This window comes from Triturus cristatus, chromosome 8, assembly GCF_964204655.1.
Source record: "Triturus cristatus chromosome 8, aTriCri1.1, whole genome shotgun sequence".
Lineage (NCBI taxonomy): Eukaryota > Metazoa > Chordata > Amphibia > Caudata > Salamandridae > Triturus > Triturus cristatus.
In genome coordinates, this window is record NC_140591.1 from 776,366,182 (window position 1) to 776,391,198 (window position 25,017).

At 41.4% G+C, this 25,017-nt stretch overlaps 1 protein-coding gene across 3 annotated transcripts in view; it reads left to right on the forward strand.

Annotated features, from left to right (window-relative positions):
* Positions 1 to 24,358, forward strand: part of ATP11A (ATPase phospholipid transporting 11A) — a 791,426-nt gene extending 767,068 nt beyond the window's left edge. Inside the window, exons 29-30 of one of the 3 annotated variants that reach the window (XM_085622218.1) lie at positions 10,742 to 10,830; positions 23,405 to 24,358. In XM_085622218.1, coding sequence (XP_085478344.1) covers positions 10,742 to 10,819 — 78 coding nt within the window. In that variant the 3' untranslated portion in view covers positions 10,820 to 10,830; positions 23,405 to 24,358. Of the gene's footprint in view, positions 1 to 10,741; positions 10,831 to 12,837; positions 12,942 to 23,404 lie in introns of all 3 variants that reach the window. The other 2 variants (XM_085622217.1, XM_085622216.1) reach the window with 2 other exon arrangements.
* Positions 24,359 to 25,017: the final 659 nt, after the last annotated feature.

Below are 25,017 nucleotides of genomic sequence, written 5' to 3' on the forward strand. Positions count from 1 at the left end.
GCTAGACTGCTTAATCTAATATATTCAAAAACGCTGACTACAATAACCAGGCATCCTTCTCCTTCACACTTTACACTGAGTATGTCCGGTTTGGGGGGATTCAAATGATATCTTGCAGATTCATTCAGCAGTTGAACTACTAATACATCTTCACCATTTTAGTACTGTACAAATATCGAGACTGTATACAGACTTTCAGTTACTCAGTCAATTTTCCTCATCAGCTTGTTAATGTCTATTACGAAAGCATTTTATGATGAGTTATCCATACAAAGGGCATGCTTCAGCATTCATTCATTATAATCCTTACTGATTACATCTTCATGCGATAGATCAGGGGTTTCTAACCTTTCCTATAGTGAGAGCTGCTTCTTATCATTGAATACCATTGTTAGCTACTGTCTCATATAGGTATTTGATAAATGTATATAGAGGCCAAATAACCTAAACTCTGCTCCTAGAGTACCCCATTCACGGAGCATTCAGTTTTAATGGCACAGGAGATACATCGCAAAATGTTTAAATTTGGATTCCCTGATTATCAGGTTGGACCTTTTGATCTTGAGGTAGCAAAAAGGAGAAAGAGAGAGAAATGGAGAGAGAGAGAGAGACAAAAAGAGACAGAACGTCAAAGAAAAAAGAGGAGGTGAGAAAGAGAGAGAAAAGAATGACAGAATGAGGGAAAAGGAAAGAGAGAAAAAAAAGTAAAATAAGAAAGAAGCATAGAAAGATAGGGAAAGAAAACAAACAAAATAAAAGAGAAAAAATGAGGAAAAGTAAAAATATAAACAGAAAGGAGCAAAAAAACAGCGATATGGCAAGATAAAATTTAAAAAAAATGAAACAATGAAAGGAATAAATGAAAGGAGAGTAGGAATTGAAAGAATTATAAAGGAAGGAGTAGAAAGGGAAATAAGGAAGGGCACGACTGAGAAAGAAGGCAAGAGAAAGAAAAATACAATGAGAAAAGGAGAGAGAAACAATGGGAAAGAGAGTAGAAGAAATAAAGAAAAGCAGAAAGAAACATAACGAAAGAGCGATGTGGAGAAAATGGCAGTATTGGGGAAGAAAGGAGAAAAAGGAAGAAAGTACAATACATTTTTAATGGATACATCTGCCGGTGGATTCCTCACCTTGTGAATATCCCCTGCGCCAGCATTCCACGGATTTTTTCCCCCAGCTCTCCACACCGACGTGGACGCCATAATACCACGGCTCCGCTCGCGACTCCGTATGACGTCACTGGAGCCATAAAAGAGCCACATCGGTGTGATGACGTCAGTTCCCTTTTTTCCGCGCCGTCGACGCGTAAAGGTTTTCCAGTACTCTCCTTGATTGTAGAGTTACTTTGTAGTTTCCTTGTGGGCTACGTCGAGGAAGTCAGGTTTCAAGCCGTGTAGGGAATGTGGGGGTCACATGTCCATCACTGACCCCCATGAAGATTGTTTATGGTGTCTTTCGTCGGATCACGACGTGGAGGATTGTTCCTGCTGCAGAAAAATGAATCCTAAGGCCCTTAAAGAAAGAGAGGCGAAGCTGTTCATGGCTAAGGCAAAGAAGGAGGGCAGAGGTCGAAAAAGAGATAAGTCGAAACCGGAGTCATCGACTTCACACTTGTCGAAGTCGAGAAGAAACAAGAAGAAGAGGAAGCATGACTCTCGGCGCCGATCGACGAAGAGTAGGGCTTCGAGGTCGCCTTCGCCTCGACGTCGAAGTAAGGACTTGGTCTCTCCTTCGCCCTCCCCCTTCCCTCATGTTTCACCGGAGAAGTCTCCTTCGCCAAAGATTACACCGGCGCAATCTCCGGCGCCGATGGATTCTCCAGCTTCCGACGCCGAGCCTGATCAGGTTGCTGAACTCTCTCCTGTGCCTGAAGGTGAACCTGTTGATCCAGTAGAGGATCCGTCGGCTCCGGCTCCAGCTACTCCTCGGCTGGATTCAGGTTCGAATCCATACCCGCATTTCCCGACTCCGGGTGCGGATCCGACGCATTTTTTGAATGCTATGTATGGTGTTTTCCAGAGAGCAGCCTTCCCATCCGGTGCACCTTTAGGTCCCGTGGGTCCAATGGCGTTCAGTTTCGGCGTGCTGCAACACTATGCTCAGGCACCATTTATGCCCTTCTTGCCGATGGCGCCATCATGGCAGTTCCCGGCGCCGTCTGGAGAGCCTTCCTCCCGGCCTCGTCTGGATCGCGTGCCTTCTTCAGAGCCTCCCTCGATGCCGGCGCCGACTCCAGCTGCGCCGCGTGTGATGTGATGCCGCCGACTCCATCGGCGCAACCGACTCCGCGTACGGCGCCACCGACGCCCTGTCCTCGGATCCGCTCTCGAAGAGAGGCTCAGAGACTTGTAGAGGAGGAACAATATCGAGCAGATGAAGTGGAGGAAGGTGAAGTGGGTGACTCCATGGATGAATTTGAAGGCATTCAGGAGGCTAGTGGATTGGACACCCCTCCTGAATAGGAACTTTCCTCTTGCAGATCTTCTCCGCCTCAAGAGTTGGCTCCTTACCATTTGGTAATTAAGAAGGCTGCAGAGCTTTTGGACTTACAGTTGCCTTCTGCGGAATATAAGCCAAACTTATTGACAGAAGTCCTTTATTCGCCTTCTTCTATTGTTGAGCCTCTGTTAACTTTCAGTGAAGCAATTTTGGATCCTATTATGGACGTTTGGCGCAAGCCACTTTCTTCGCCTGCTGTTTCCAGGGCTGTGGCGAGAAGGTATAGAGTAGCTCCTGGGGATCCGGGCTTCCTTTCCTCTCATCCTTCTCCTGAGAGTTTTGTAGTACAAGCTTCCTGCTCAAAACAATCTTCGGGGGCCTTTCCGCAAGCACCAGCTGACAGGCACTCAAAGAAGATTGAGCAGTCAGCTAAAAAGGTCTTCTCTTCTGCAAGTATGGCGCTTAAGTCAACCAATGCCATTTGCTTGTTGGGCCGCTACATCCATGCATTGATGGACTCTGTGAAACAGTTAGCCCCCAAATTGCCTGATGAGCAGAAGAGTTCTTTTATGGAAGTTTTTTCTGACACTCAAGCTGCAGCTAGGCAAGTTATTCAGCCAGGCCTTGATACGGCTGATTCTGTGGCCAGAGTTATGGGTTCTTCCATAGCTACTAGAAAGCAAGCTTGGCTCCGCTCTTCAGGCTTTTCAACTGATGTTCAGGCCACTCTGGTTGACTTACCCTTTGATGGGGAAAAGCTTTTTTGGTGAGAAAGCAGATTCCGCCTTGCAGAGATTCAAAGATAGCAGAGCTACTGCGAAGTCTTTAGGTTTGCAGTCACAATCGAAAGGGTTTGGCTTAAAAAAGTATAAGGGTTTTGGAAGGTCATCCTTTTGTTCCTTCCGTCAACCTCAGCAACAGCAGCAGCAGCAGCAAAATCCTCTCTATAGATCCTATTGGGGAAGACAAAGGGGTCGGCGTGGTTCTGGACGCAATCCCTCCTCCTCCTCAGCCTCCTCTGCTCCCAATGATGCTACAGGGAAGCAGCCCTAGATACCCCATCCTGGATCATGTAAGACCTGTTGGGGGTCGGGTGTCCCACTTTCTGCAGGGTTGGAAATTGGTCACGACGTACCTTTGGGTTTTAAACCTTGTGGAGAATGGGGACGCCCTTCCCTTTCGGGAATTTCCTCCCCCTTACCCTACTTGCCAAGGTTTTTGCTCAGAGGACCATCTGCTTCTTCTTCAGAATGAGGTGCTTGCATTGCTACAGAAAGGTGCGATAGAAGTGGTTCCAGAGCAGGAAATGGGTCAGGGATGCTACTCCTGGTATTTCCTGATTCCCAAAAAGGACGGCAGATTGTGTCCGATCCTGGACCTCAGAGTCTTGAATTTTTACCTGAAGCAGGAGAAATTCAAGATGTTAACCCTTGCACAGGTTCTTCAGGCGTTGCAACAAGAAAACTTGATGGTGTCGATCGACTTGCAGGATGCGTATTTCCACATCCCAATCATGAAGTCACACAGGCAGTATCTCTGTTTTACGGTTGGGTCGCAACACTACCAGTTTGCCGTCCTCCCGTTTGGTCTTACTACTGCACCTCGAGTCTTCACCAAGGTGATGGCGGTGGTGGCTGCCCATCTCAGGAGGTCGGGGATTCCGGTTTTCCCCTACCTGGACGACTGGATTCTGAAAGCAGAGTCGCCAGAGATGGTGCAACATCATCTACAGGTAACTTCTCATCTGTTATTCGCCTTGGGTTTTTCAATCAATGTGCCCAAATCTCACCTGGTGCCCTCTCAGCGCAACCTGTTCATAGGGGCGGTATTGGACACTACTGTGTGTCGAGCATTTCCTCCTCCACAAAGAATTCTCGACATTCAGGAGATGATTCCTTTATTCCACAATGGAGCGGTTGTTCCAGTTCTGAAGGTCCTTTGCCTGCTCGGTCTGTTCGCCTCCTGCATTCTGTTGGACAATCATGCACGCTGGCACATGAGGGCGCTCCAGTGGTGTCTCCGCAAGAAGTGGTATCAGCACAACGGGGATCTCAGGGAGTCAGTCAGGATCTCCAGAGAAGCTGCAGCGGATCTGTCTTGGTGGAGCGGGGAGGGCAATCTGTCTTTAGGAAAGCCCTTTCATCTTCCTCCAACTGTGGCCACAGTGATAACGGATGCCTCCACCCTAGGGTGGGGTGCTCATCTGGGGGACCTGGAGATCAAGGGTCTTTGGTCTCCAGAGGAAAGATTGTATCATATCAATCTTCTAGAATTGCGGGCTATACGTTTGGCGCTCAAGGCTTTTCTCCCTTCTCTTCACGGTCAGTCGGTTCAAGTACTGACGGACAACACTTCTGCGATGTGGTATGTCAACAAGTAGGGAGGAGTAGGGTCGTACCGTCTCTGCAGAGAGACTTTGCGACTCTGGTCCTGGGCTTAGGACCATCGGATTTGCTTGATGGTGAATCATCTGGCCGGGGTGCTGAACGTACGTGCGGACAGTCTCAGTCGACAGTTTTCCGCTGACCACGAGTGGAGGCTTCATCCAGAGGTAGTTCAGCACATCTTCCGGACGTGGGGGACTCCTCGGGTGGACCTGTTTGCCACTCACAAGAACGCGCATTGCCCGTCATTCTGCAGTCTACAGTTTCCGATGCAGGGGGCGTTGGGGGACACGTTTCAGTTGAGTTGGGGCTCACAACTCCTTTACGCGTTTCCTCCCATACCCTTGATTCCTTGAGTTCTGGGGAAGATTCGCCAAGACTGGGCCCAAGTTATATTGATCACCCCGGATTGGCCAAGAAGGGTTTGGTACACAGATCTACTTCATCTTTCGTCGCACCCTCTGCTCCGTCTTCCTCTCAGGGCAGACCTCCTCTCGCAGTTGGAGGGGCAGGTTCTACACCCCCACCTCCAGAGCTTGCACCTTCATGCCTGGAGATTGAACGGGGCAACCTGAGTTCCTTCTCTCTCCCTCCGGACGTAGTGAATGTTATATTATCTTCCAAGCGACACTCCACTAAGTCGATTTATTCCTATAGAAGTTTGTTAAATGGTGTAGAGAGAGATCCATTGACCCTTTGAAAGCCCATCTTTCTAATGTCCTTCAGTTTGCTCTTTCCTTGGCTCAGCAAGGTTGTGCTGTGGCCACAGTTATGGGCTATTTATCAGCCTTACCGGCTTTCCTGTGTCTTCCAGATCAGCCGTCATTATTTAAATCTCCTATTGTATTAAGATTTATCAAAGTTCTTACTAATAGGTTTCCACCTACTCCCTTTGTAATGCCACAGTGGGACCTTAACCTTGTTTTAACTTTTTTGCTGGGGTCCCCTTTTGAGCCCCTTCATAGATTTCCTTTGAGGCTGTTGTCTTTTAAAACGGTCTTTCTTGTAGCCATAACCTCGGAAAAGAGGGTGAGTGAGCTTCAAGCTCTTAGTTCTAAACCCCCGTTTTTAACCTTACATGCTGAAAGGATGGTCCTCAGGACCAGGGCTCCTTTCTTACCTAAGGTAGTTACTCCCTTTCATCTGGGACAATCCATCACTCTCCCTGTGTTTTATCCTCTCCCCTCACCCTTCCAAGGAGGAGGAGAGGCTTCACCGCTTGGACCCTAAAAGAGCAGCGAACTTTTATTTGGACAGAACAAAGGATTTTCGTTTGGAAGATCAGCTCTTCGTGGGCTATATTGGACACTCAAAAGGCAAAGCTGTGCACAAGCGCACTCTGTCCAGGTGGATCTGCTACGCCCTTGCTGGTAAGTCTTCCACCTCTGCTTTGGCCAGGGGTGTTCCAGTTTCAGACATTTGTAAGGCCGCGACTTGGGCCTCCCTCCATACTTTTGCAAAGCATTATTGCTTAGACTCTGAGATGAGGAGGGAGGGCCATTTTGCGCGCTCTGTCTTGCAAGACTTTTTGGTATAGAAAGGTGGACACCCTCCTCCAGGAGTGGGACTGCTGTGGGAATCTATTCACAAGGTGAGGAATCCACTGGCAGATGTATCCATCAGAAGAACAAGTTACTTACCTTCGGTAACGCTTTTTCTGGTGGATACAGTATCGGCCTGTGGATTCCTCACTGACCCACCCGCCTCCCCGTTGTCCACCTTTATATACCTTAAAGTATGTCTTGCTTGACATGTTTGAGTTACATTGTATCTTCTTTCTATCTGGTACATTTATAGGACATGCTTATGTTCTTTGACTTTCCTTTTGATTATGTACTATGTATATTTGTTCAAATGTTGTGTACTGTGTATACTTTGAATCTGTTGTCGGTCCACCTGTTCGCCTTGGAGGCACGGAAAAAATGAGTGGAACTGACGTCATCATGCCGAAGTGGCTCTCTTATGGCTCCGCTGACGTCATACGGAGTCGCGAGCGGAGCCGTGGTATTATGATGTCCACGTCGGCGTGGAGAGCTGGGGAAAAAATTCAGTGGAATGCTGGAGCAGGGGATATTCACAAGGTGAGGAATCCACAGGCAGATACTGTATCCACCAGAAAAAGAGTTACCGAAGGTAAGTAATTTGTTCATTTGTAAGAAAATGACAAGGCTGGAAAGAATAACAGGGAAAGAAGATAAGACCGAAAGAAAGGCAGGAAAGAATAGAGAAATGCAGTGAAAGATAGAAATGGATACAGAAAGAAATAGGACAAAAGAAAGGAAGGAGAGAAATAAAGAGAGTGGAGGAAGGAAAAATACATGGTGAAAGGGGAAAGACAAAGTGGAGTTAGAAAGAAAGAATTAAGGAAATAATTATTTAGATAGCAAAGAAAGAAAGGAGAAGAAAGAATTAAAGACAAGAAAAAAGCATGGAAAAATAGGAAAAGTGAAGAAAATAAAAGAGGAAAAGAATAAAAAGTAAAAAAAAAAGGAGGAAAACGAGAATACAGATAGGATAAACGGAAGACTGAAAAAAGAATGCACAACAAAGGAGGGAAAGAAAAAGGCAGGGAAAGAAACTAAAAGCGTAACAAGAAAGGAAGAAAGAGAAAAAGAAAGGAAGAAAGAAAAATCAAGGAAGACGGGATAAAAATAATTTGAGAAAGGAAAGAAAGACAAAGAAATAAGGACGGAGCAGCAAGAAAAAAAGAAAAAGAAATAAAGACATTTTCAGACCTAGGTATATTATACAGCACAGTCAGCTTTTGGGAGTCCTCACAGAAATAGACACTGTGTTTAAAATAACTGTCTTATAAGGTGGGCAACTGTATATTCTCAAGCCTACCGACAGCAAATTATCATGTGCCAGCTCCTAACTGGAAGCCTGTGACCTACTGGTAGCTCGCAGTTGACCTGTTGGAGACCCCTGCGCTAGATGATTGTGGGTGAATCTCGACTTTATTCTACTAGTTAGTGCTGTGTTAGACTCCCATCATTTATCTCATGTATTAAACCGTTTGCTGAGGTGACCTTTCACTGATAGAATTCCCTACTCATGGACCCGTTATGGTTCTTTTTTATAAGATTGTATCAGGCCACGGCACAGTATTTTAATTAAGAAGAGGAGATATTGTACAAGTCAGAAGTCCCTTCAGCAAATTGTTTAAAACATGAAAGACGAAAGGAGTCTAAGAAGATGGCTGTAATACCAGGCTTCTCCAATTAGTACCTCATGAGCTACTGATAGCCCGTCAGCTGCTTGTAAGTAGCTCTCCTATGTGCAGTTCAGCCTACTAAATGAAAAGGACATTGCCCTTAAGGTTAGTATGTACTACCCATGTAAAGGCATTGGAAATTGGCAAACATTTTTTTTACATTACTTCTGAGGCTCATGCCGCATGAGCGGAGGTAATCACTGCTAGTAATCTTGCACATTGCGGAAACTAATGTAATCCTGTCTGATGTGGTCACCATTACAAAACGAATAATATTAGTAGTTCGGTATAATTTTTATTGAACATAAAAGGCCCTTACTACTGAAAAGGTTGGAAACCCCTGCTATATACTCATAGAAGAAGCAGGACTTGCGATAAGTTGCCTTAGTGTATTGCTTAATTTATGAGAGCCTGAATGAGCTTTGAAATGACAGAAAATAGGACATGCACATATGTACAAAAGAATAAAGAACAAGGTAGTAAAGGTTCCAACTTGTCTAGACTAATTACGTTAAAAAGCTGTCCGAATAAAGAAGAGGTTTGCCCACTGTTATTTGTTGCATGATGAAGTAATCCATGACAAAAATTGTTAGTAAACTTTAAGGCACAGCCTTGGTGTTTGAGACTGTCATAATAACATCTTGGGATTTAACAGTTGTCATAATAGAAAATATGCTGACGAAGGCAAAAATTGACAGAGAAGCCAAACTTTGTAATCAGGGTCAATATTTGCACAAGTGATAAGAACAAGTTTTTAATTCCCTCTATATGTTATGATAAGTCTTGGTTCATGAGAATAGGGGATCAATTTTAAAAGACAAATAAGTGTCCACTTTACTTAAATATAGGGCTCCAAATGTACGTAGAGTACATAGAGTGCTAAGTAGAAATAGTATTGTAGGAAAGGCATATTTGTATATGAGGAGTTTATAGAGCCCAGTTACTCTTCTTTATCAGGCTAACTCGAGTGCTGCTTTTAGACTGCTTAGCCAATCAGAAAAATACTCTAATTAGCGACAATTAGTTTTCAGTAAGTGTGGATTTCACTGGTATAAATCTGTGCTTTTTCTTTACTGTGCTTGCATGCTTCTCATCTTCCAACTTTATTTAAATACGTGTGATGGGATTGAGATATGAAATCTTTGTTACTTTGAATCTCTTTTACAACCAATCTAGCTTTGTCCTGGGATAGGTTTAATATTAAATATTTAAAGAATGTCAAGTCATCTTACATAGTGACGATAAAACATTTTAATTGAGCTGAACTGAAATAGCCTTTGGCATTATGTGTTTCTTGAGCAAAAGCACCCGGTAAAATGAGCCCACATGATAATTCTCTGAAGCTTTCAAAAAGTTCATCAGAAAAGCATTTATTCCCAATCAAAAGCTACGTTTGTAGCTGGTTCATAATTGTTCATTCTAGTCTATGAATATTAGTTTAAATCATTTGGTTAGAATTTGACTTTAGTTAAAAATAAATTATTTAATTTCCCTCACCCTTAAGGTTAACCTTACCTAATCTTTAACCCATCCATCCCTCACCCTAACTCTAACTACAAACTTTTCTGTAACCCTATCCCTAATCTGATCCCTTATCCTAACTCTAAATTTCACCCATGCCTTAAACTTGTCATTTTTTACCCACTCCGACCTCAGTATCGAAAGCGCACTTTAACCCGAAGCTTACTCTCAACTTTCATCCGAATCTTAATTCTCAGCTACTCCTACCCTAACTCCTTCTCAAATTTATGTCTCTTCTCACTGTTTACTTCTCCCTAATTGTTTTTTAAACAATTTTCTTAGATCTACATGCAAACTGAACCTGATAATTTTAACAAGTCTCAGATTACCAATGAGGTAAAACACCATTAAAGGATGTCACATTAGTAAATCATTTCATTCTAGTCACTGTGGCACAAATACTCAGTAATTAAAAAGGTTTAACCATACAATAAGGATTTTTATTTTGAGGCAAAGGAAATTCTTGACACAAGTACTCAAATGCTGTGAAAATGTTAATCTCATGACTACTCAGATGGCCTAGCTTTTACTTTGGAAGGCTTGTGACTTGGTTCTAGGAACATCTTATGATGGTCTAAAGTATGGAGTTCAATGAAGGTGGTGCAAACCACCCTGGAGAAGTTACATTGTAGCCCCACACTCCTCGACTACATTTCTTGACGGCATCTCACAATGAAGACTGCAAGATCGTGCCGTGGCGAAATCAAATTGGGTAGAGTCGACATTTGTTGTAAATTCTTCACCACTCGTGCTTTCCATATGCAATGCAGTTTGTTTACTTGCTGCACCCATGTAGTACTAGCATGTGGGGTGCAAGGTAGGCTACTGCAAAACTCGGGCATTGGACAGTGTGAGAAACTACAAACTAGAAACAATGTATTGGATCAAAAAACATACAAATAAGTTAGACTTGGTGGAGATTGCTTTTTTCTGTACTATTAGAATATGTATAGACTGGAATGAGGTATCTTAGAGGGCTTTCCTAACTTGGGCATATGGAACATTTTTCACTGCACTGTTATGCATTAGAGTGTCTGTTATTTAACCCATTCTATCCCTTGTGTTTCTCTCTTCCTTCTCCCTATTTCCTTTTTCCTCGCTTTACCTAAATAACTGTTCCTTTGCTTAAAAAATAATGATGCACGTGGGTACCTCCTTCAACCTTCTGGGGAAACCACAGACTAAACAGCCGTGCCTTTCTGTCGAACAGTCCACCATCTTTATGCTCTCTCAAACCTCCGGCAATATCCCTTTCTAATGGAATACAAGGTGAAACACTTTTTCTTCTAATCATTTGCATGGTGGGATATTTCCATTTTCACCCGAGCCACCCAGCATGAACCAGTGGTGTAAACCGTGTGGGCTCTGATTTCACCAGTGACCTTGTCTTATCCTTTCATCTGTAATTCCTGACCATACATATTTCATGTTATGGGAATGTTGCTGGCATTTTTCCATCGAGTCTTTAGTCGGGCGAGTCCAGTGTTGACGGTCTATGCCAGTGTCCAAATGTTTGTAGAGTGTATGTCAAAAATGCCCTTTCAATATTTGTCACTAAAAACTTTAAGTTTGACTTATATTTTTTTCTCATCTCTTATAAATGACATTCTCAGTTGTTAATTTTGCCGTAAACCATTTCCTTATTCGTGATTTTTGATACTTGCAGTAGGATAAAGTGCCATATAATATGCATGTGTACATTGAAAATGTCTGATGTGCATGCAGAATGCTTGGGAAGTAAAATATGGAATATCTGTTTTGTGTTTTGTGAAAACTGAGGAGAGTAAAGGGAGGAAACTCTAAAACACATTCATCTATACAAATATGAGTTTTACGAGTTCAATTAAGTAATTTCTTTCTAGAACCAAGGCCCACGCAGAAGCTGTGATATGCACTGTGCTGTTTGGCAGTAATATAATGTCAGTTGTTAAAAACACTTAATTTGCTCAGTCAGAGAATAGCGCACCATTTTTGTGATTCTTGCATTTGGAATCATATATATACTAATATGCTTTCTTTAACTTGTGCTTTTTAATTCATTTTTTTAGCTGTCCCATAAAAATGTGTTTTGAAAATATACTTCCATTTGTTGTGTTGGAACTCTGGACTTTGCTTATTCTGATTTCCTTTTCTAATCCATAACTGGTTAAAGTTCGTTTCTAGCACTGCAGCCCACTAATCCTTCTAACGTTTTCTACTGTAACCGTGTTTCTCATGTCTGGAGTGTCCATCATTAGTCTCACAGATATTTGTAGTAACAAACAGTAGGTGACAGAGCATTCAGTCATGTAGTCTAAATGACCAGCCTTGTTGCTTTCTTTTTGTAGTTTCCATTTTGTAGCTGGATAGCGAGTGCATGCTCACTCTATACACGCCACTAATGCTATTCCCAAAATGACTAAATATTGTGAACCTGGCTTGTTCTGCTTTATGTGATTAGTTGGGTTAGAGTAACAAACCAGTGCAATACATGGAGTGCAGTTCCACATATTAATGTAATGCATGACACTCAATAAGATTGTGTAATGTTTACTCTAACCTTTTCAGTTGGGCTGCAAAAGCTTTGGAGGAACCATCTTCGTGTAAAGCTCCTTTCTTTTGGGAAAGCAAGAGCACATACTGTTCTTATACCTGTATTATAAGATACCGTATGTTTTTTGAGGCTGTGAACAGTCCAAAAAGAGTCCTTGTTTTTTTTTTCCACTAACCACAATGTGTTTCCAAATCAAACTACAGATCTTGCTCAATATTGGCATGTTCCATATTAGTAAATTCCTTTGTTTCGTTTTAAGGCCCCAATTTTAAAACATTTATAAAAGTCTAGTAAGGTTGGTTTAATATTTTCTTACACATTTCAAACTGTTTCTACATTTTTACTATTGCTCATATTGTAGTGTCAGTCATTAGTGGCGCCTTTCTCCTATCCTCCAGATATTTTAAGTTCTAGCTCTGTCAAACAAGGGCAGTTTTACCGTTCCCCTCATAGCAGTTCTTGTTCGCTTCTCAAGCCTTTCCTGTAATTACCACTGCTTTAGACCCTTTACCACAGTCTGCATGTAAACAACACCTTGCACCCTCCATAGTAAGTACGGCTTTTCTCTCTCCTGAGTCTTTTTGCCCACCATACTGAAAGGGCTACAACAAGCGATGGGAGAGCTGTGACCGGTAGCTCAGAGGCTGTTCCAAGTTTTATGCAAGAGTGCAAATGGTGGCCCATTCAGTGGCCTTTCCCCTTCTACGGTTAGCAATGCTCAATGTTTTTCCTCATCCTTGCAGAAGATTATGAAAAGCACAGCCGCTTATAATGAAGTGTCTGGCAGTGACGGGCCACTTCTCGAAGAATCTCTTACGCGGGCTGAGGCAAATTAGATCAATCCTAGGTAATCGTATTGCACATATGGCCCATTCAAAATCCTTGTTTGCTGTGCTGTGGAATTTTGAACCCATGTCAGTTTTTCCTCCAAAGTTTTTGCTGTGCTTTGGTAGTTTTCATAGCCAAAACTAAATGAGTCATCACATCAATGTGCATCCAATCATATTTTTGTGTTTCAGGTAAGTTGATTTTCTGAAACAAATCGGTGTATGTGTATCCAATTCCTTACGATTTAATGTCTAAAAATGTGCTGATGGATGCTAATTTATTAGCCCAATTAGCTACACAACTAGATCAAACTAGGGCTAGAAAAGGTCAAAAGAGCATTTAAATTGGCAGACAGGCATTGGAGTTGATTCAGAGTTGTTCATTACTTAATCAGTGGGCCAGAGCCAGAATAATACATAACTAATCGTTGGGCTATTTAATTTGCAAAAAGCACCAGTTGTCAGTATGTACAGGGAGAGAAAAGTGGATCCAAAAGCTTACATCAGAGTCCAGTTGTCAGTATGGCATCATGTTTCCTGAACTATGTGATAAAAGCTCAATTGGCGACTCACTTTAGAGATCTATATGTAAAGTAAAATCCATGAGGTAGATTCTCAACAGGTAACACAATGCTGTTTATCTTCTCAAGGTTTATTAAAAATGCATTTATGTTGGTTGATATACTACATTATAGCCCTATTCTGAAGGGAGGCCACTACGTATTTTCAAATTGTGTTGTCTGCAGCTCTAGCTTTTAGAGTTCACACTTTACTTACTGTTTGCACTGTAGACAGTACAATTGTTTTACAAAACTGGCAACATTACTTCCTTCACATATGCACATACACAGAACAAGATAATATAGACCCTGTTATTTGCAGCATGGCTAAATGGCAAAGCTGTGATAGCTTTCGGCATCCTCTGGAACTCTATTTGACCATGCATTCGTAATGAGACTAAAATCTAATCATTGCGTAAACAGTTGAACATCCACCTCCTTGAAAATGTGGTGTTTAAAAACATTCTCAAGGAGTAGAACACGACAAACAGCTAACAGCACATCAAAGATAAATAATTATAAATGGGCACTTGTCCATAATGGCTTTCTTTTCTAAAGAAGGGTACCAAATGGCATCTAATGGACATAAAGGGCAAAGCTCAGATTCTATATGATATAACTTGGAAAGCCAAAATGGAAAACTCCAGAATTGTTTGTTACATGTAGGCCTCAAATCCTTCTCCCCTGCACAGCTGATCTATGGATCATCTGCTCAATGGAAAAAGAATCATGGGAAAGTTGCATTGTTTCCCTAACTGTACCTTACACATAACCTTTACCCAGTATCCTACATTGCCTAGCCATGACCACCATCTTGGTCACTGCCCTCCCAACCTCAAATACCCTGGCATGCTGCCATCCTAGTTGATACCCTCCCCTCTCCCTAATGCAGAAAAGATATCAGGAGTCCTAGGGCCCTACTACACCACTTTTAAAAACACCCTCCCCAACCTAATATTAGAAAATAATCCAGTAACTGACATCCTGCCAGTCTCCCACAACACCCTTGGTTTCTCCTTCCCCCATGCATCTTAATATTAAATATAAATCTGTCCTGGCATCTGACCACCTTCTCCCACCACCCTCTTTGCATTCCATCGCCAACCGGCCTTGCCCTATACTCTTCATTGCAGAGACATGCAGTGCTGAGAGTGATTTTTTAAGGACTCCTTATCAGCGGATCTGGAATATTCAGTCAGTGCTTATCAGCACTGACAGGGAGCGCTTGACTTTCCTTCCTGAACCCCTCTCTTGGATCTGCGAAGACCTAAAAAAAGACAGGAAAGCCTCTGAACTGTCATCCGCCGTTCCACTGCCGTTCTTGGATTTATGGAAACCCTGGGGAAGGAGCAGATCAACCTCTTCCAGAACCCAGGTTTTCGTGACTGGTCAATTGGCTACTCTGACATCAGAGTATTGACTAACTGGGTTTCAAACCCCATGCACAAAATCATGGCTTCTAATAGAAACCACATATCACACATTATTTCACAATAATGAACTTTACTCCAAAGTGGCTCCGAATGTGCAGTGCTTTTAAAGCCCATTCTAACTTTGGTTGCATGCAGTGTCTTCACTGCATGTGTTATACCTTTTTGCGGTATAAGTAAACTAATTAAAACATATTTTGCCTGTATGAATTTCCAGATATGTGAAGGACTCACAAAATTCATCTGTCTTGGAGTTGCCTGAGGGCTGCCATTACTCTGAACTTTGGTCCGCAGACAATGTTGATTTTCATATTATTGCAGTTGTGAATCATAGAAGAAAGATTTTAGTCAGGAAAGTATACAATCTATCCTTATCAAGAGCAGGTTTCTCTAGGAGAGTATATTTTTATAGAGTATTAGTTCTGGGCAGAGGTCAGCACCAAACATCTATTGTTTTAAAAAAATCAGCACATTTTCAAACGCTTCCATTTAATTGTGTGCCATGCCTTTACATTTTGTTATTTAACTCTCTTCACATAAACAACTAATGAATGACTCCTAGCAATTGGGTGATGTAATTTAAGTGCTATATATGTATTTCGTGTAAAGCAATTTAACAGTCTTAAAGCAGCAATGCCAGATACCCAAACCTTTTTTTAAACAAATTTTGTATACCTTATGACAATTTCCTTTCCTTTGGATTTCAAAATGAATTATAATTTTGAATGACAAAGTTGCTGATGCTTAAATGTTATAGTCTAACATCTTCTTGGACATGCTAACCCTATGAATATTGAATGTTAGTTTTGCAAGGTTAGAGGTGTACATTAGTCATTATGCTCATTTTAGCGAACAAAGGCTTTTGGTACTGGCATTTTTGTGTTGAGACAAATTGACTAATGAAAGTTCCTTGAAGCAATCCATGCAGGTTTTATTATGCAAAGACCAGATGGAAAAATTAATAACTGAGTGGTGTCTCAGGGATTATAAAACAATGAGACAATCTTTCACCGAGCTGGAATGGTTGAGTGCCCATGCTTAAAGCAATGCTTTTTATTCTTGAAGCTCTTGGTCTAATTGGGTTATATTGTAATACATACGTACCACAATTTACAGTGTTGTGCATGATAACACATTATTATTTGACATAACCAGGTGTTCTACCATTTGGCTTTCTATCGTTGTAATTCAATATTGTTAGTTTTTTTAATTGGATTAATTTTACAGATTTATAGCCAATCTTCTGATACGGACGAAGAACTAATACATTTTTAATAAGACTGTACCACTAACTTCATAAGATGTCTTTTATCCTGAAACAAACAAGATGACAGCCAATCAAGTGTATGGCACATTTGTAACAATGCATGCAGTATAGTCCCTATTCAATATTCAAGTTAAATTCACCTTAATATTTCTAATTCAAAGTGACCCCTTTATTTTATATGTATTGTAGAACGTCATATCACCAACTTTTATGTACTTGTGAGGAAGGGTTTATGTAATTTCACCTAAACATATTTCATTAAATTTTGATTTCACTGAAAACCATTCCAGTGAACGTCTGATTTCACTGTAGTTTGCATTGAAAAAATGATGGAATGATAGGATATGTGAAACTGTTGCTAGTCTGATAGAGGTGGGAGAAAAAAACAAAGAAAAACAGAGCATGTATATCCAAGGACCCACAGCTGTTCATAGACATACACAACCCAGTACTTTGATAACACTGCCGATAGTTTGAAATGGTCAGTGCAACTTTCTCTGTAGACCAGGAACACTTATTCGGAATCTTTGAGCCCTTACAAGAGCAAACATCTCCTTGACAAAGAAATGAAGGATCCTATGGGTGTGGTTTATACTAACCCATGCTATCTAACCATCCTAAGGTCAGATGAGATAAAATAATTCCCTTAAGATGCCTCCTACTATTGAGTTGATTTGCCTAGCCATCTTCCTGGTGTCACTTTTGGACCTGCTGGAAAGGATCTTGGGACTTTTAGTGGCCGCGGGTTCTCTTTTCCTCTCAAAGTGGATTATAAAACAATTCCAGTGAAAATAATTAGGGTGTTGTTTAATATGGGCGTCATACACAGCAAGGGAGCAGTGGTCAATATGATCAGTTCTTTCCGATTAGAAATCTCCTCTTTTGGACATTACAGATGGTAAATTACTTTCACAGCAGCAGATGGGCCTTTTCCAGTCTTTCTCCGTCCACTTGCGTTTTACCCAGAGTGACTGATTAATTAGTTCAGTAAGCCTTTTTAACAGGGTAGCCGCATTGTTCTTGTGATAATTTTAAGTTCCAATTTGAATAAAGTTTATTTATAAACATCTAGGGAAAAGGTAATCTGTTGTCACTCTATTAATCAGTGTTATTTATTTCATGTGTTTTCAAATGTCACAAAGCAAAGTCAGCATTTCCTCCTTGTTACTATGAAAGGCCGGTGCACCAGCCCCGGGGCAACTGAGCAGTTCTTCGGTGACTGTGTAAATCAAAAAGCTCAGCGTTAGTCGAATTTCATGTATCTAAAAACTCATAGGCCTGGGTGCCTAACTGTTTAGAAATGAGCCCCTGGTTCACCTAAGATCAAATAATCAAACCTATTTTTGTTTTATTTAGAGAGGGGAGTAATAATCCGAGCAAACAATCATTCTTTCTTCTGTAGGGGACAATTAATAACTTTGTGTTTGAGGCATATGTAAAAGAGAGAGCACTACATAGTCAAAGTAGTTGAATTAATCTACAATAAATATGTTTCTGTATGTGGTATCCAAGACAGTAGATGTTTCTCCAAAATGACACAGTACTAATCCAGTGATGGAGTGACATATATGATTTGTCCAAAAAAAAATAACACTCTATCTTTGTTCTGGCTATAGCAGTTGTTATATTTTCTTCAGTAACTTTGTGAATCCTTTGAAGGAGCATCTCATCTAAGTAATCATTTGTAACGCGCAACAAACGTCGAAGCGTCTTAGTGCTAAATGAACATGTAACGAGTGGTTCACCTGAGAGGTGGAGTAGTTACTAATTACTTGGACGGGAGTCTTAAGCATCTACCTGAACAACAGTCTGATTGTAATCTAGTTACAACCAGCAGCATATTCCAAAGATTAGCTGCCCGATGGGAGAGACTTCTTCCCCCCCCCCCCATCTTGGCCTTCGAATTCTAGGGACCTGAACCATCCCTCTCCTGGCTGATCTTAGGTCCCACCGCAGGACATACCAGGAAAAGAGTTTCTGTAGGGGCCGAGGCTCTCCACCGTATAGTGCTTTATTCACCAGGCAAATAGCCTTGAACTTAATTCTTTGCTGGACCGGTAGCCAGTGGAGGTCCCTAATGCCATTGGAAATGGGATGAAATTTAGGGATATTTAGCAGCACCTGTGCTGCTGCATTCTGCAGGGACTGGAGTTTTGATAGTTGGCGTTTGTCGATGCCAAGCAAAAGAGCACTGGAAAGAATGAAGGCGACTATTACGGTTTTTTCAGTACTTGTGGAATGAAAAGGAATATTTTGCGCAGGTTTATTAGAAGGAAGAACCATGAGGAGGTTAGGTGATTGATCTGGCCTGAAAAATTAAGCTGCTCATCGAACAAAACTTCTAAGTTTCTGACCTTATCAATAGGATCAGGCCAACGTCCTGCTACTGCTGGGCACCACAGATGATTCCAGAGCAATGGTCCCTTTCCAAACTCAACCACCTCCGTTTTATCTGTAATTAAGTTTAAGATAATTCTGATGCATCCACCCAGTGATGTGCTTCAAGCAGTTATGGACCCTTCCATCTACTATTTCTGCACCAGAGGATATGGATATTGTTGTGGGGAATCTGCTCATGCATAGAACTATGCCCAGGACACCAGGACCTCAGTGAATTGTGGTGTACCAAAAAACTCACCTCAGTACCCAGAACCCCTATCCGACTAGCATCAGTGTCTCATTCGTTCTCCGTATCATCTCGAAGCTACTAATGATTAGACAACCCAGAACAAGCGACTTAGCATACTCTCAGGAATGGTGGGAATCAGAAACACCTTTTCGTTGTTATTCTCATATCAGTCCACAACGTGAGTAATCAGAGACACGGGAAAGTTTAAAATGTTTATTTTTAACTATGTGCTCTAAGGTGCAGTACTTTGGCTAACATAAGCAGACAAATGATTAGAAATAAAGCCATCAGCATTGTTACAATACCATAAAAAACAAAGGGAGAAATCATATTACAATGATAGTGGAAACAGGTCCTATAATACCTTGTGTACCACCCTCCCCTGGCTAATAAGCTGGTTTTATATAATAATAGAAGGTCTCTAGGTTTGAATGGGGAACCCCATACCTCAAAGATCAGCTTAGGTGAATCACATCACAGGATCAGCACTGCTCTCTGTGTCTGGAAAGGTTTTCTCCAAGTGTCTTAATCATGCATGCAAATGCAATATTAAAGGCACCCGAGTTTCAGATATTTGCAGCTGTGTGCTTGTTGTGTCTAGAGCGTGGGCCGATCAACCCGAATTCAACAGCATACATTATTTGACCTTTACGGTTTCTGCACACAGTGTTCAGACTAAGGTCGCGGTGCACGTCTAGTGATGTGAAAAACAGACTGTTCTCATATGAAGAAAAAGCAAGCAAGCCGTTTTACTTGTAATAACAACTACCGTTAGTGGTGTGTGCAAAAGCAGCAAAGTGGCAAGATGGCGTTAACATCTAAAACGCTTATGCTAACATAGCAATGTATGCAGACAAAACCCTGTCTCCAATACAATATGATTATCTGCCTCAACTCATGGAGATCTCCCTCAGTGTTGTTCTTCAATCATATCTGTACCCAGACAGATAGCTCCTTTGCAAATAAACATTCACCCTTCAAAACATTCATCACTACAGCTCATAATGCATCAATTAGTCTTTCCATATTTCTTGCATGAACTTTATCTTCCTTGGTCTCTTGCTGCACCCCTCTGGGTTGTTCAGGAACTATGCCTGTGTCTTTCGGTTCCCAGTTATCCAAGTAGTTTTCTTTGCCACATCCAGAATGTTGTAAATCTTTGTCATAGCTTCTATTTGATTCACAGGCTGGGAATTTGTTTTTTGGCTCTTTATTTATTTGTTCTCAGAACTCTTTATTGCAGTAAGTAGTTTCATGATCTCCCTACTTCTTCTGTCCAGTTTTCTGCAACATATTATTCAGATTTCATACTCCTTTCTGTCTTTAATTTTAAGATGCAACAATTTGCTATCTTGTCAAATTTAAATCATTTTCTTGTCAAATTTGAATCATTTTACTCAACTTCAAGATGTCTTAGCTAAAACATCCGAAGTGATTTGATACAAGTTCATTACATTTTGGTAATCTTCTGGTGTAGAGAAAGATATATTTTTAAATAATTTAGATTTTAACTTTAGTCTGCAACTTCCCCTTTTTCCGTTTGTGCAAACATGAGACTATGTTGCTAAGTTTTTAATTCCATTGGCTTAGGCATACTTATGAAGATGTTTTCTACTGAGTGGTATTAGACTTGCCAATTAGTAAAGCTCTGTTTTCTCAGTCGATATAAGCTCCTCCTTTTTTCTAGATTAGGACTGATTTTGCCAAAATACATTCGTCATAGACCTGACCCAAAGTTGAAATTTGTGTATTGCTCTCTTTTTTTGAAGGCAACTATTCCATCTCAAATTACTTTACCATTTCAGAAGACATGCATTTAGAGGGCACCCTTAGTTGTCTTATTGTCACTTTCATTGAGAGTATTAAAGTACTTAGTAGTCATAGGAGGTTTAAAATTTCTCATTTTTGTTTGCTCAATTTCTTCCCTAGATTTCCTAATTGTTACTTGTTATTAGACAAAAATGATGGCACCATGCTTTTATCGACTCCCTTTTAACAGAACAGAAATATCAGTGCATGACAGAACATGGCTAAAATAACTAAATCTTTTATTTCCATAATAGTAGAATTAGTTGAAAAATACCTTAGTTGTTTGCATTCTTAGACCTCTTGATTAAGGAAGAGCTCTACTTCACTTCTGAGCACAATTGTTCTTAATGGTTTCACCTTACCTGGTATATAGGAAAAGACCTTCTTGTCTCAGTTGCGACCACCATCCAAGCAGGAATTAAGTTATTGTGATTCACCAGTGACAAAACATTTTGAAATTAAATTCTAACTATAAGACCAATACATGTCTTTGCCTTTCTATTTAGAAATATGTGAAACGTGCCTCAAGCCATCCTTTGCTTATATTGGAAGTGGAGGAGAAGGTAATGACCCTTTCCAGGTGATACTTCATTCCTGTAGGCACTACAACAGAAGTCCTTCTCCACTAGTAAACTAACCAGCTCGTTCCTAAAGACCCAGGAGGCTAGTGATTCCAACCCTTATGTATCAGTGTAGTAAAATGTGTGCTTGGTACTAGACCTCAGAGAACATAACCAGTTACTGTTGCTGGGAAAAGCGAGTATATGCACTGTGGACCTCCAACCTGCCTGTTCCCAAATATACTGATAGTGCTATAGGACATTGTACATTTTGTAATTGGTTCATAATAAAAGGTCTTCTTATTGAGGTGTTAGTGAAGTTTATTTCCCCGGCAGAGGCACATCAGAACCTCCAGGCAATAAATGTGTGTCTTTCATTGGAAAACTGAACAAAGAGGATCCTCTTGATGGTCCAGGCAAGGAGAGCTTCCAACTGGTCTTAGAATTTCAAACCTTCTTAGGGATGTCAGTGAAATAGACATGGTCACTTTTATGGCCTAGGAAGAAGCTCCAGTTCATATGGGCTATTTTGCAACAAATTTGGCACCACTTGTATTCCTTATTGAGGTGATGTTCTATGCTAGACTCAGCCAAAAACCCCTGTTCTCTGACCTCAGGGGTCTGTCCAGCTGGAAATACAAGGGGACTTCATACAATTCATTCAGCATGCTCAAGCACAAGGCTGTGCTTTCGATCTTTAAATAATTATTTCCGTTAATGCAGTGGAAACAAGTTGTGGCTAAGCAAGTACAGTGATACTTAGTTCCCCCACTTAACAGACGAGTGCTAGTCTTGGAGGGTGTAAAAAAAGTGGCTACAGAGCCAGTTGGTAGACATGTCAATAAACACAACTGCAAATTCGGGCATCATGTAGCTTAGGTTTACCAGTGCTGTGGCTGATTAAGAAATGCCTTTCAGTTAAATTGAATGAGCCAGTCTGTGTTTGCTCTCGTTACTCTCTTCTTTGGTGTTCAGTAAAATGACAATCCCAGACACAAGCAACCTTGCAGTACGATCTTGATTTCCTCTGTAGAGGTCAAAAATAGTTAGTTTAGATTACAGCTTGCTGCCAAGGGCTATACCGGTTGTTAAAGGACCAGAGCCTGAGTCATAGGCCGGAGCTGCATTGTACCCATTAAGTGTAGAATGTTCTAAATTCTAAATAAATAAAAGGGAGAAACATGAAGACAAACATTGGAATGTTGGAGCTGCAGGCTAATACCAACCATTATATCTTTGGAGCTACTCTACTGTCTTTAATGGTGCCTTCAACATTCCAATGTTCTGATATAGCCTCATAGCCCGCCGTAGCTGATTATACTGGCCTTTAAAGGCCCGCTTCAGCGTTTAGCTTGGGCCTTTCACAAGGGAGCAGAACCTTGATGCCGGTATTGGCCAGCTACGGAGGGCTATAAGGCTATTAGAACATTCTACCACTAAAGGGCAGAATGTTCTGTTCTAACAAATAAAACAAAGGCCTCATGGAGTCCGAGGGTATTGAAATCTACTCAGGCTTATTAATTAATGCCTTTGTTCACAGCAACAGCTGAGAAAGACAACATTGAAATGTTGGTGCTCCTGGCTTCTACCAGCTATTAGAGGCCCGGAACACTCCATTATTTGAATGGAACTCCAATGTTCTAATAATAGTTATTTTAAATTTAGTGATGGGTAAAATCCTGCATCTTCATCAGTTTAATGCTGAAGACAGAGGTTACGTTTTGTTTCCTTCCCCGCATCTCTGAAGTCAAAGGCTTGTTTCCTGGAAATTTAAGAGTTAGACAGGAAATGTCTTCTATCTCTGAGCTAACCAGGAGTGTGAGCTTGTTTCTGGGATGATGGTTTTCTTTACATCAACCCCACACATAGAATACAACAAATAGCTGCTAACAAAAATTCCCATATTTTAGGCAATTTGCATTTTGGGCCTGTGAGCTTAATTGCGAGAGGGATCAGGTGTAGACCTGCTCTTGCGAATTGTAGTGGAATACCATGGCCAGAGCACTGCATTACAAAGGTGAATAGAGCACTTCTCTATTTTATCAGCTCTGGTGTATTGTTACAAGCGTGCCATTCTCACATAGTATCATAAGCCAAATGGTACAACACATAAATAGTATGTGTGATTAAATTACCTTACGGGAATTGATAGAGTGTGTGTGTGTGTGTGTGTGTATAGTGTTATTGATAGCTGTTATAATGTGTTCTTATTGTTGTCCTATTGACAGGATGCTTCAAGACGGTCTCCGAACCACTTTTCAGAGTTCACACCTCTTGCACCTCTGCAGAGCCCCGGCTACCGGAGCAGTGACCACCGCAGTACCGCTGCTAGCAGGTCCAGTTCTCGTTCCAGAAAAGTGATGATTACTCATTGGAGTGGTGGCGATTATTTAAAACTCCCGTCCCTCTTTGGCTTCTCAAACAAACGCTGCCCGTCCAGTGCGGACTCTTCCTACAGCGGGTCGGGCTTGGAGACGACCTTATGACAGATCACCAATTAAAGCCTTTTAAAGAACTGTTCTCTGTTGTTTCCCACAGGCAGAAAATAAATGAGATGTGTGGCAAGTTGTGCTTGCTTCATGGTATTGGATGTAGCTTTGAGGCAGGCAACTTCCGGAGCCAAGCTTACTAAGACATCGAAGCTCATCTGCCTCTTTTCTGATGTATCTGCTGAAGCATAGACCAAACGGCACAGTCTGGAACTGTGTCGGTAACTGCTTCCTTGTAGAGCATTTCAGTGCTGTGTCAAGGTGTGTGTGTGTACATGTCGCAGTTGTTCACCTTAATGTCTAGAATGACCTGCTCTACTCCTTTTTCATTTCCAGCCAGCAACAATAACCTCAGACATCCCCAGTGACTGATACTAAAAGCACATTAATCGATTGCTGCTTCTGGTTTCCATAATGTTGTTTTCTCCCTTCTCTGTCTGGATCGACCAGTCATTTGCGTGCATATATTTTTCAGAAACACTTCCAACATTTATTTCCCTTTACCAGGCCAAACCTGGAGTTGTCTGCGTCTCTTCAAATCCATTGCCACCCCTCCACCTATGGTAAAAGAGAGAGAGTCAGTCCATACTGTATGTGGGAGCCTTGTGGAGTCAAACTGGCTGTCAAACTGGTCCACTGTGAATATTGCCAGCAGCAGTACCACCAATGGGCATTAAACGTTAAGATTCCTCATAACGCGTCCTTGTGAATTTATTATACAACTGATGGCTAGCTAGCGTGTTTACATGTTACTTGTGTGAAAAGCGATGGGTGCCAAAGTATGAGCAACAAGACAGGTATGGAATGCTGCTCTTAGCATTCGATAGGAAATTACTAATCATGACCCTGCTGCTCTCCTATGTGTAATGAAGACAGAAAAAGATACAGATCTAATGGCAGAACTGCACAATGTGCAAGAAGAAAACCTGTGATTGGTCTCAGCTGCACTGCATACAAATTGTGTGATCCTCCGAAAATATTTTATTTCTCCTCTTCATTATCACATATGATAGCACCTTGAAATACGTGCCTTCGGGTGTACACTGTACAAAAATATCTTGTGTTTGATTTTATTGACTATAATGTTGTTCCTTATATAATAAGAATCTAGGCCATGTTTAGAGCATACATGACAACTGATTTGCCTCTTAGATAACTTATAGCACTGTTATCGTGGCGGGCCGGAGCAAGAATGTTTTCAAGTTGATTTTTAAAAACAACCACTTTGTAACCGCAGATTCCGCACCTTTAGAATAGTCCCCTGATGTCAGACTGGATTCTGAAGATTTTTCAGCATAGCCTCTCTAGCCGATAGGTGGTATTGTGTAGCTCTACATCAACTTCCTTCCACC